This window comes from Rattus rattus, chromosome 11, assembly GCF_011064425.1.
Source record: "Rattus rattus isolate New Zealand chromosome 11, Rrattus_CSIRO_v1, whole genome shotgun sequence".
Classification (NCBI taxonomy): Eukaryota; Metazoa; Chordata; class Mammalia; order Rodentia; family Muridae; genus Rattus; species Rattus rattus.
The window spans coordinates 19,214,238-19,227,375 of NC_046164.1; the positions used below are offsets into that span (position 1 = coordinate 19,214,238).

A 13,138-nucleotide genomic window follows, 5' to 3' on the forward strand; every position below is an offset into this window, starting at 1 on the left:
CAACAAGCACAATCCGAACCCTACAGTCCTTTTCATATACTGTACTTTTCTTAGTATCTTATCTGATATTCTGAGTCTCTTCATAGAACATTGAAAAGCTATTCCAAAATCTCAGACCACTGTGATGGCCATCAAAAATATGCAGTGTTGTAATTATGCTCAACACTCTACTAACATTCAATCTTGTATCTCATTTCAAGTCAGTACCTTGTATTGCATCAGTAATCTATCATATAGCAAATCCCAACAGAGGCAATTTATCAATTTGCTGATTTCTTCTTCATTTCTGTTGCTTAACAAATATCATGGTCAAAAGGAATATATGAGAAAAGTATTATTTCTCTATGTATATTGCTGACACTTAATTGAAAGAAGCTAAGACAAGAAAATGGATGCAGGAGCATGATGATAGTCCACGGAATAATGCTGACTACCGGCTTCATGTCCATCCTATCTACAGTCTTCTTTCTTATAACTCCCAGGACAACTTGCTTAGAGGTTGCACTGTCCACAAAGGGTAGGGACATCATTAATTAGCAACATTCCTTACACTCATACCTAAAAGTCAAAGTGATGGTAGTCACTCCTCAATTGAGATTTCCTGTTCTCAATATGTTTATGGTTCTGAGCTCACGAATAAAAACATTTTCCAACAAAAGTTAGTAATTGGTATTACTTTAGGCAGTGCAGCCCCATGGTGTAAGTATTATCTTTATATATTACTTAAATTTTTTATGATTAAGGAATACTTTCATTAAGACAAGGCAAAACAGACATGTTGAGTATCATCTAATATTTTGAAAGTATCAAACTTTCAATAAAGCAATTTATCTTTTTACTTATGAAGAAAATTTGAATTTGAGCTAACTAAAATAATGTAACACTTTTGGACAAAGATACACCCTAGCAAACCTGCACTAGAAGCCAAGATGGAGAAGACCTCAACAACTACCATAACCTTCCCCCTGGTGCTGTGGTAGACAGGGAGGAAGGTGATCCAGACACTGTAGAACACCAACATGCTAAATGTTAGAAACTTGGCTTCATTGAATCTGTCAGGAAGGTTCCTAGCCAAGAAAGCTATAGTAAAACTCCCTAGAGCCAAGGAGCCCAAATATCCCAGGACAACGTGGAAAGCAATAACTGAGCCTTTGTTGCAAATAATGATGGTCTTCCCATGTTCAGATTGTATATCTCTGTCAACAAAGGGAGGAGATGTTCCCAACCAGATTCCACAGAGAACAAGTTGGATTAGGGTACAAAAGGGAATGACCAAGTTAGATGCCCATGTTATCATCATCCCTCTTACCCTTCTCCCTGGAGTAGTGAGCTTGAAAGCCATGACCACAGTTATTGTTTTGGCCAATACAGTAGAAATAGCCACTGTAAAAAATACTCCAAATGTGGTCTGCTGCAGGATGCAGGTGGCCTGGTTGGGATGTCCAATAAAGAGCAATGAGCAGAGAAAACAGAAGACTAGAGAGATGAGCAAGATGTAGCTGAGAATGCGGTTATTGGCTTTCACAATGGGAGTATCCTTGTACTTCACAAAAGTGACTAGTACTAGAATTGTGATGGCTGAGAAGGACAGGGCCATGCACCCTAGTGCAATCCCCAATGGATCATCATAAGCCAGAAATGACACAGTTCTTTGGAGGCACTGGGTTTGTTCCAAATTCGCATACATATCATCTGGACACCTCACACACTGTTCCATATCTGCTGGTGAAAAAAAAGAACAAACCCTTATAAGATATCATAATTGTGTGGTTAATACTCATGTATTTGTATTATTCAGAGGATATATCAATAAATATTTTGGTGTTAGCATCTATTCCATTCCTTGTTGCTGTAGGGACCACAAACTCACTGTTGCTCTCTATTAACCTATGCTTTGTGATGAAACTAAACACCATCATAGGCAGTGGATCAGAAAAAAAAACATTAGTTATGAAACAAAAGAAAAAGAAAAATATGATGAATAATAATATGCATAACCTCAGATTATTTAACTCCTCAAACCATAAATTCACTACTCACAGACTAGGGCAGTATTCAGACATAGTTACTGATGCTAGGTGATGAAATACATTATGTACTTTGTTTGCTTTGAGAGTTGTTCTGCTGCGTAGGTGTCTATATCTACACGTAGACACCAGAACATACAATTCTTCATGCAAATAGTTTGCTCCTGTAATATTTTCCTTCGTGAAACTGTATGACTCATAAAAATATGCATTTGCTTCTCTTTGTGATACAATGTCATTCTTCCTAACAACACATCTGAAGCTATATGGCATGAAGCTTATAGATATTGATATTCATTCTGCTTAGCTAAGCTGTGATTGATCATAAGCATTATTCCATCTCTTGCTTCCTTCTTGAAATCTTCACTCTTGTTCTAATTCTTTGACAGGAAATGTTTAATCCTTTAAGCTATCTAAGCTTTTAAAATATATTTCATTAAACAACAACTGTTATCCTGAGCATCTGGTCTTTATCAGGGACTAAACTGGGTAACAGAGGGAAAGATTGTGGACTGATCATGAAGTCAAGTTATTTGTACAAAGAATCAAAGAAGAATGAACATATACATAGATTATGCCTAAAATTTTTGTTTAAAAACTTGTTACACATATAGGTCCCCCTAAACATTTTATATATAATATAAAATGAGTAATTGTCACATTGTAAGACAAATGTATTGTCTGTAGAAGATATTGCAGATTATTTGCTGGGTCCAAAGAAGTTGATATTACTTAACTGACTAAGTCCTGAAACAGGGAGATTTTAAGCCTTCAGTTTCCATCTAGGCCATATCATATTTCTAGTTTGTAGAGAGAAGATATTGGAATTCACCAAATTTTCTTCTGCATGCAGGCATGTACCTGTTTCATTAGAAACCTCATTTTCTGGGCACTGGACACAATCAAAGCAGCAGTCTGCTGTTTGTTTCTGATGAATTTTCCTAAATCCAGCAGTACATGTCACACTACACATGGAGGAGGGAACCTGAGGCAATACACAAATTTATACATATATATATATATGTGTGTGTGTGTGTGTGTGTATGTATGTGTATGTGTAGTTCATGTATACATCATATACATAATGACTCATATATGACCCATATATTGATATTTGGGACATTAACAGATATGACCCTAAATATTCCTCTGATAACCAGCATTACTTAACAATTGCAGGCACATTATCATTTTGTAATACCCTACAATATTTATTACATCATGTAATATTATTTATGTAATATTCAGGTTGTAGCAATTGAAATTCCTTCCTAAACTGATTAACCCAAAAGGAATGTTTATGTGGCATCAGTTTCTCTCTAATAATTTGTAAATAAAAAAAGGAATGCTGAGCTGTATGGAGAGAGAAGGTAGGATACATCAAGAAAGAGTTGTTTGATGAATATGAACAAAGTATATTAAATAAGATTCTCATAAAATTAATGAAGTTTTCCTAAGTTTAAAAGACAATCTTGAATCCTATATCCCATCCTTCCCTTTGCTTCTATTTGGGAGCTTCCCTACCCTTGCACTCACTCCCCCCACACCACCCTAGCATTCCACTCTGCTGAGGCAGGAAGCCTCCATAGGACCAAGGGCCTCCCCTCCCACTGATGCCAGATAAGGCAATCCTCTGAAGAAGAGGCAAACCTAGAAAGGGGATAATACTTAAAATGCAAAAAAAGTTAAAACAACCAGTAAAAATATATTAATTAGAAAAAGAAAACCTTGAATCTGGATAAAGATTTCTGTTAATGAATAAATTCTGTACTTAATTAGGCTATAAATATGTTCACACAGAATCACAAGTTTCCATGGTTTATACATAGTTACAAAATTTTAATTATATATATAATTATAATTTTTTAAATTATTTATTATATATTTATTTACTCACATTTCAAAGGTTATTCTCCTTCCCAGTTTCCTGTCCATAAGCCCTCATTCTCTCCTCTCCCTCTCCCCCATACAGTTATTTCCCCTATACATCCCCCTTATTGCCCTCCCCCATATTCTCCTGCACTGGGGGTCCAACCTTGTCAAGACTAAGGGCTTTCCCTTCCACTGGTGCCCCAACAAGGCTATTCTCTGCTACATATGCAGTTGGAGTCCTGGGTCAGTCCATGTATAGCCTTTCGGTAGTAGTTTAGTCCCTGGAAGCTCTGGTTGGTTAGCATTGTTGTTTTTATGGGGTTGTAAGCTCCTTCAACTCTTTCAATACTTCCTCTAATCCCCCCAAGGGGGTCCTATTCTCAGTTTGGTGGTTTGCTGCTAGCATTGACCTCTGTATTGGACATGCTCTGGATGTGTCTCTCAGGAGAGATCTATATCCAGTCCCTTTCAGCAGCAGCATTCTTATCTAGTTTTGGTGGAGATTATATATATATATATATATATATATATATATATGCACTACATGTGGGTCAGGCTCTGAATGGCCATTCCTTGAGTCACTGCTCTAAACTTTGCTTCCATATCCCCTATTACTATAAATTTAATAAATATATTCCTGTAGTATAGGGTAAATAGGCATATGGGTACAACTGAAAATTAAATCGAGAGGCATTTTATCCCTATAACCAGATTTACATGAAGTTGATATTTATCAAATTTTGGTGCTTGAAACTGAGAATAATCCTTTGCAAGAGTAGCACTTGGTCTTAACCACAAAGCAGTTACTTCAGTGCCTCATATTTTGAAGTTTAGATATACTGAAAATAAAAAATTTTGTGGTAAACCCACTGATGTTCCTCCTGTGGCCCACTCCAAGTCTTCAGATATATGAAGTTGTTGACTCTGTGGGAAACAAGGAAAATAGCTTCCTATTTTGACTTTCAATCCAAGGCCTTGTGGAAAATTCCAAGTGATGAAAATGTCATACTTGGAACAATGATTTTCCTTATGATTCATGTCCACCAGTTCTCCAACAGGGTTAGTAAATACCCTGGTTTTCAGCAAGGAAGCCACCTAAATGAGACGCATCATCAGATGATTACAAATGCATATCTATACAGAGAATGCCAAATTGAGAATGTCTCCTAATGTTTTAATGACTTTAAGAAAAGGCAGCTGTATTAAAGCAATCCTATGTAGTAAAATACAATATACCCCATAGATAATTAAAAATTAATATACTACACATTAATGTTCAAAGGTAAAATGTGCTAGAAAAAATGGTTATCAGGTATCAAGTAACATGGTATGTGAGTGTGAGTGTGTGTGTGTGTGTGTGTGCACATTTGTCAAAAATACTATTTAAAAATGAAGTCATGTATGTGTGAATGAAGGGGAAATGTAAATGTTTGGAAGTTGTGAAAATAAAGAATGGTTGTGGGTCTTTCATGTGTATATAGTATACGAATATGAAGTGAACATAAACTTAATAAAATGTACAGTCTTATTCATTTATGATTTTGCCAATAATTGTTCATTTAAATGAGTAACTATTAATCACAATACATATACCAATTCTAGATAAATTATTCTTTAGAAAAATATTCTAGTCTAGTCATTACTTAAGGCTTTTATGATAAAACTCTTGGCTTCTATTTTAAATTTTGAACTCATTTGGTGAAATATTGAGACACATTTTTACAAAACTCACTGATATTCATAAAAATGCATTGTCTCCTTTAAATTTTAATCTTGTGCATAGTATTTTTTTCATATAAAAGATTCATTGGGGAGTTTTGCAGTGTAAAAATCTTTCTAATTAAATAATAAATTTCTCAAGGTCCATTTTAAATATCACATTGATATACCTAAGCATAATGAAATGCATAAAATTTTACCTGCTGACAGTCAATGAATACACCATTGGGTTCTGCAATGTTCTGTGATTCTGTTTGTTGAAGAATGAGTTCATGGTAGGTATGGGCCACAGCATACACCGCATTGTACAAATTGTAACCTTCTTCACTCAGGACCATGTCATATTTGTTCAGTGCTATCCATTCCAAAGTGTTGTTGAATATAAAATGGTCCATTAAATTACTGTTCTTAGAGATTGAACAATTAAAATAATTCCAACCCAGTACAGACTCAAAAAACTTTACTGGGTATTTGGCAGGGTTCCTTGTCTGCATAAAATTCCTAAATTTAGCAACCTCAACTTTGTGATGTGCAAAAGTTAAAGTCCCATGGAAGAAATCAAGGTTGAAATCTTTTTTAATTGTGATAACATCCCATTGTGAGGTTGTGATCCAGATTCTCTGAACACCTAAATATGACCATCTTCTAAAGCTGACTTCCAGAGTAGAGTTCATTTCACCATAAATGATAACAACTTTTGCTGATGATGTCATAATTTGTTTATCATATATCTTAGCCTTTATCATGTATATCTGCATGGTTTCTGGGATCATGTTTACAAAAGCTAAACAGATCCCATGGCTTTGCATTTCTTCTCTCAAGTCTGAGAGAAACTGAATACCCTGGTCATCATCTGAGATGACCAGTCCTAACCAACTCCATCTAAAATGAAGTATCAAGGAGACCATGCCATGGGACAAACGTGTATCTTTGGTTGCTATCTGATACATATAGGGAAACTGGTCATGGTCACTTAGGTTAGGGTTAAATGGTCCAAAGAAAACCTAAAGGACAGAGAAGAGAGTATGAAACATCCACATGAGAAATATAATTTTTAGGATGTTTGAACTTATATACAAGTAATGTTACCCACCTTTCAGAATGCCTATTAAAGATAGTAAGATTAGACTATAAATACCATGAATAAATCATGTATAATTCTTATTAGATTCCAGACTATTCCTAACAGAAAAGGGCTTTTACTGTTTGCCCCGTAAATCTATGTTCTGATTATTTAATTCAATATATGTGTGTGTGTGTGTGTGTGTGTGTGTGTGTGTGTGTGTGTGTGTGTGTAGTAGCACACTCATAAATGCAGGCTGTCAAGTTTTCTTGTAGGCACATGTAAATGAAATTTAAAAGTTATTAACACAACCAGTATCACACATTCTTACCGATGGTATCATAGAATGAATTGACAGTTTTACGGATGCTTTCCATGATGGTCCTGTAAGTTCTATGTCACATCCTTGCCCCTTTCCACAGATATAATTGACAATATTCCAACTATTGTTTTGCTGTGAATATATTTCATCCAGAACTCCTAATGTATCTTCACAAAGGCCAGCAATGATGGAGAATATCAAAGATATGTTGGGTAAAAGATAAGGATTATTGTTGATCTCATCAGTAGCAAAAAACATTACGAGAAAAAACTCATATCTTCTTGTTGGTATTCTAAAAAACGGCATAATGATCATTAAGAGAGATGTTTGAAACATAATATTTCAGTTGCAGTGAAGTTTTTAATATCCTAAATTTCTGTCTCAATGTCTTGAAATAAGGCTCAAGAATTAGAGATATTTAGAGCTGAAATCAATAAGGATTATTTTATCTCTGAATGACATCTTTGAACTAGATTACAGTCCTATTGTGTAAGACTGCTATAAAATAATCTTGGGGTTGTAATTCCACAGATATGTAAAAAAGCAAGATTTAAACTGCATGAAATATGTAGCAAATTCTCCTTAAATTTTAAATGCATTTTATACATCATACATTGTAATAATATTGAGTATTTTGAGAATCAAATATACATAAAAAATTTTGTTCAACTTTTATATTCATATGCTTTTGTACTCTAAAATATCATTAATGTATATTTAATAATATCCCCATAACTAAGGATCATATATTGAATGTTGTATACCTAATTGTTTCAAAACATACAAAACATTCTTTGGGAATTAAGCATAGTAAAAGAGAACAAAATATTAAAAATTGAATCATTAAGAAATATATAACAGCAGGAAGTGACTAAATTCAAAACACCATTGAATTCTACTACAAAAGCCTATACTCAACAAAACTGAAAATCTGGATGAAATGGGCAATTTTTGAGAAAGATATCAGGTACCAAAGTTAAATCAGAATCATATAAACCATCTAAACAGCCCCATAACCCTTAAAGAAATAGAAGCAATTAGTAAAAGTCCCCCAAACAAATAAAAGCCTAGAACCAGATGGGTTTAGTGCAGAATTCAATCAGAACTTCATAGAAGACCTAATACCAATGATGTTAAAATTATTCCACAAAATATAAACAAAAGGAACATTACCTAATTCATTAATTGAACCCACAATTAAACATTTGTACCTGAACCACACAAAGACCCAACAAAGAAAGAAAACTTCAGAACAATTTCCATTATGACTATAAATGCAAAAATACTCGGTAAGATTCTTGCAAACAGAAACCATGAACACATCAAAATGGTCATCCAGATGATCAAGTAGCCTTCATCCCAGGAATGCAGAGATGGTTCAATATATGGAAATCCATCAATGAAATCCACTGTATAAACCAACTCAAAGAAAAAAAAAACATAATCTTCTCATTAGATGCTGAGAAAGCATTTAACATAATTTGACACCCCTTGATAAAAGTCTTGGAAGATAAAGAATTCAAGGTCTATACCTAAGCATAGTAAAAAGCAATATACAGCAAACCAGTAGCCAACATCAAGCTAAATGGAGAGAAACTTGAAGCAGTCTCACTAAAATCAGGAACTAGATAAGGTGCTGCCCACTCTCTCCCTACCTATTCAATATAGTACTTGAAGTCCTAACCAGAGCAATTAGAAAACAAAAAGAGGTCAAAGGGATACAAATTGGAAAGGAAGAAATCAAAATATCACTATCTACAGATGATATAATAGTATACTTAAGTGACCCCAAAAATTATACCAGAAAACTTCTACAACTGATAAACAACTTCAGAAATGTGGCTGGATATAAAATTAACTCAAATCAGTAGCCTTCCTCTACTCAAAGGATAAACAGGCTGAGTAAGAAATTAGGGAGATGACAACCTTCACAATAGTCACACATATATAAAATACCTTGGTGTGACTTTAACCAAGAAAGTGAAAGATCTATATGACAAGAACTTTGAGTCTCTGAAGAAAGAAATTGAAGAAGATCTCAGAAGATGGAAAGAACTCCCATGCTCATGGATGGGCAGGATTAGTATAGTAAAAATGCACATTTTGTGGAAGACAATATACATATTCAATGCAATCCCCATCAAAATTCCAATTCAATTATTCATAGAGTTAAAAAGAGTAATTTACAAATTCATTTGGAATAAGAGAAAACCCAGAATAGTGAAAACTATTCTCAACAACAAAAGAACTTCTAGGGGAATCACCATCCCTGACCTCAAGCTGTATTACATAGCAATAGTGATAAAAACTGTATGACACTGGTACAGAGACAGACAGATAGATCAATGGAATAAAATGAACCCACACACCTGTGGTCACTTGATCTTTGACAAAGGAGCTAAAATCATACAGTTGAAAAATGATAGCATTTTCAACAAATGGTGCTAGCTCAACTGTAAGTCAGCATACAGAAGAAAGCAAATCAATCCATACTTATCTCCTTGTACAAAGCTCACACTCAAGTGGATCAAGGACCTACACTTAAAACCAGATACACTGAAACTAATAAAAGAGAAAGTGGGGAAGAGCCTCGAACACATCAGCACAGGGGAAATGTTCCTGAACAGAACACCAGTGGTGTGTGCTCTATAGTCAAGAATCAACAAATGGGACCTCATAAGATTGCAAAGTTTCTGTAAGGCAAAGGACACAGTCATTAGGACAAAACAGCAATCAAAAGAATGGGAAATGATCTTTACCAATCCTACATCCAATAGAGGGCTAATATACAATATATATGAAGATCTCAAGAAGTGATACTCCAGAGAGTCAAATAACCTGATTAAAAATGGGGTATAGAGCTAAGCAAAGAATTCTCACCTGAAGAATACTGAATGGCTGAAAATCACCTAAAGAAATGTTCATCCTTAGTCGTCAGGGAAATGCAAATCAAAACAACCCTGAGATTCCACCTCACACCAGTCAGAATGGCTAAGATCAAAAATTCAAGAAACAACAGATGCTGTCTAGGATATGGAGAAAGAGGAACACTCCTCCATTGTTGGTCATATTGTAAGCTGGTACAACCACTCTGGAAATCAGTCTGGAGGTTCCTCAAGAAATTTGACATAGTACTACCTGAGGACCCAGCTATACCACTTCTGGGCACATACCCAAAAGATGCTCCAAAATATAACAAGGATACATGCTCCACTATGTTCATAGCAGCCTTATATATAATAGCCAGAAGCTGGAAAGAACTGAGATGCCCTTCAAGAGAGGAATAAATACAGAAAATGTGGTACATTTACACAATGGAGTACTACTCAGCTATAAAAAAAAAAAACAATGACTTCATGAAATTCTTAGGCAAATGGATGGAACTAGAAAATATCCTCTTGAGTGAGGTAACCCAATCACAAAAGAACACACCTGGTACACACTCACTGATAAGTGGATATTAGCCCAACAGCTCAGAGTACACAAGATACAATTCACAAAGCACATGAAGTTCAAGAAGAAGGAAGAACAAAGTGTGTATGCTTCAGACTTTCTTGAAGGGGGACAAATACTCACAGAATGAAATATGGAGACAAGTTTTGAAGCAGGGACTGAAGGAAAAACCATCCAGAAACTTCCCCAATTGGGGGCATCCATCCCAGATACAGCCACCAAACCCAGATGATATAGTGGATGCCAAGAAGTAAACTCTGACAGGAGTCTGATATAGCTGTCTCCTCTGAGGCTATGCCAGAGCTTGACAAATACAGAGGCAGATCCTTGCAGCCAACTATTGAACTGAGAATTGGGTCCCCACTGGAGGAGTTAGAGAAAGGACTGAAGGTGCTGAAAGGGTTTGCAACCCTGTAAGAGCAACAGTATCAACTAACCAGACTCCCCAGAGCTCCCAGGGACTAAACCACCATCCCAAGAGTACTCAGGGTTGAACCTATTGCTCTGTCCACATATATAGCAAAGGATGGTCTTGTCAGGCATCCATGGGAGGAGAGACCCTTGGTCCTGTCAAGGCTTGATGCCCCAGTGCAGAGAATGTCAGAGCGGGGAGGTAGGAGGCAGTGGGTGGGTGGGTGAGTGAACACCCTCAGAGAAGCAGGGGAAGGGGGAATGTGATAGCAGATTTCTGGAGGTGAAATTCGGGAAGGGGGATAACATTTGAAATGTATATAAAAACACTCAATAAAAGAAAAATGTAAAAAATAAAGTAAAACATTTTACAAACTTTAAAAAAACAAGAGGCAGAAGAAGAAATGTATTTAAAAGCCCTTATATGATACCAACAGACATAGTATGAGAGTATTTCAAAAGCATTATATATCTGTGTACATTGTCTAACAACCAGTTCACTTAAGAAAGCTTATCAGTGTTTCTAGGAAAGAAATTATTTTATCAATAAGAATATTTTAAAAATTTCAAAGTAGCAAAAACCCTTTGAAGTTAAACATTAAGAAAATGCCAATTCCATGCACAATGAGAAAAATTATCAACATTTCTATGATGCTTATAGAATAAGATTGTAATATTTTTAGCTGTTAATATTCATCAAACAGAATATTTTAAGATATATTTCATTTAAATTGATTTATCCATTTCAAAATACATAATATGACACAGTATACCACATAACCAAAATATTATCTTTTAGACTCTTTTACACATTAATTTAATGTTACCTTTTAGTATGTTGTTACTATGTCAATTTCATAAAAAAGGTGTCAGATTCCTCTTAACACCTCAGTCTTCCTAATTTTTTGATGCTGAAATTTGCTTTTTTCAATTGAAAGTTTGGAGCTAAGTTTTTCTTTCTAAACCTGAAAAGTGTATTGATACAATTCATATATTTATAATTTTAAACCTTATTATGACTTATAAAAGTGTCACCAAGGATAATTTGTACTATTTTTTCAATGATGTATGGGATAATACAGAATATGTAAGAAATGAAATTCTAACTGTCCTAACACAGAAGTATAATAGTGTGAAGCCACCATCACTATCAAAGTATGCACAGAGTGCTATGGCTAACAATTGGAAAACAGATTCTTTAAATCCCAACAACATAAAAATTGAAAAAGAGATGGGTTGATAGTCCACAAGAAACCTTGGTTCATGAAAGAAAGAAGTGCCATGCACATTGACTAGTTAAAATATGAGTGATTTCTACACTCCTTCCCTCATGAGCTATGATAACAAATAAGCAAATGATAATATCTCATACTTGGGATCTCAGAAGTATGCAGCCACATTGAGAAGAGCTTCTTATCCATACAAGTACATATATTCTTCTAGATTTTCTCTAATGTTATAGTTATTCAATAATTAATAGAAGTATGGACCATCTACCTGATACTGATAATAAGCCTAATATGTGACTGGACATTTACATAATTGATTCAAAAGATTATTCTGGTAACATTATATTATCATATTATTCAGGTATCATAGACCAACACATACACAAATATTTCAGTGTATGAATGTATGCCCAACTGTTGTAGACCAAAATTAGATAACATTTTTATGAAGGCATTTAGATGCATGATCACAGAGGAATAGTAGGCAGACAATTGAATATAGGCAGTGATATAGTTTATTCATATTGATCTCTTGCCAAAGATGGAATTGTGAATTCAAAGTACACAAAGAGACATCTTTAAGCATATGATGTCCACAAAGACTCAATGGATGGAATCCAGTCTCTCTTGTTGTCCAGCATTGTGAACTGGAACCTAATGTAGTAAAGCTAAACTAAACTGTGACATATTTAAAAGTACTAAACTAGTGATTGACATAATAATTTTCAGTGGTTCCTAAAAGTACAGGGGGAAGAGTAGGATAGAAAACCACAGTTTGTGTGCACAGATATATATTTCTAATTCATGACACTGAAGCAAGAGTAAAGCTAATGACTTACCTAACCTCGTCAATTTCATTATAAAAATCTTCAATATATTTCTTTGTTGTTACAAGAACAAAACCACAGTCACTTCGAAAATCTCCATCATTATCTTCACTATTCTTCATCCTCCAAAAGCAACTGAGTTCAGTGAAACTACACAAGATGAGAGAAAACTTCAGGAACAAAAAGGCAATAGTGAAAGCACACAGCTTTTTCAT

The 13,138-nt window shown here is 34.8% G+C and overlaps 1 protein-coding gene across 3 annotated transcripts; it reads right to left on the minus strand.

The window, feature by feature from the left end:
• Positions 1-835: 835 nt before the first annotated feature.
• LOC116912300 (vomeronasal type-2 receptor 116-like) lies at positions 836-13,138 on the minus strand. Of its 3 annotated transcripts, none has more exons than XM_032916311.1 (6): positions 12,936-13,138; positions 7,013-7,295; positions 5,819-6,622; positions 4,770-4,994; positions 2,889-3,012; positions 836-1,719 (listed from the first exon to the last, which is right to left on the minus strand). In XM_032916311.1, exons 1-6 carry the CDS (start codon positions 13,136-13,138, stop codon positions 836-838), a joined length of 2,523 nt encoding a protein of 840 aa, XP_032772202.1. The 3 variants fall into 3 exon arrangements, with proteins under 3 accessions (XP_032772202.1, XP_032772200.1, XP_032772199.1); XM_032916309.1 differs by having other exon boundaries at positions 836-1,722; XM_032916308.1 differs by having other exon boundaries at positions 836-1,722; positions 6,989-7,295.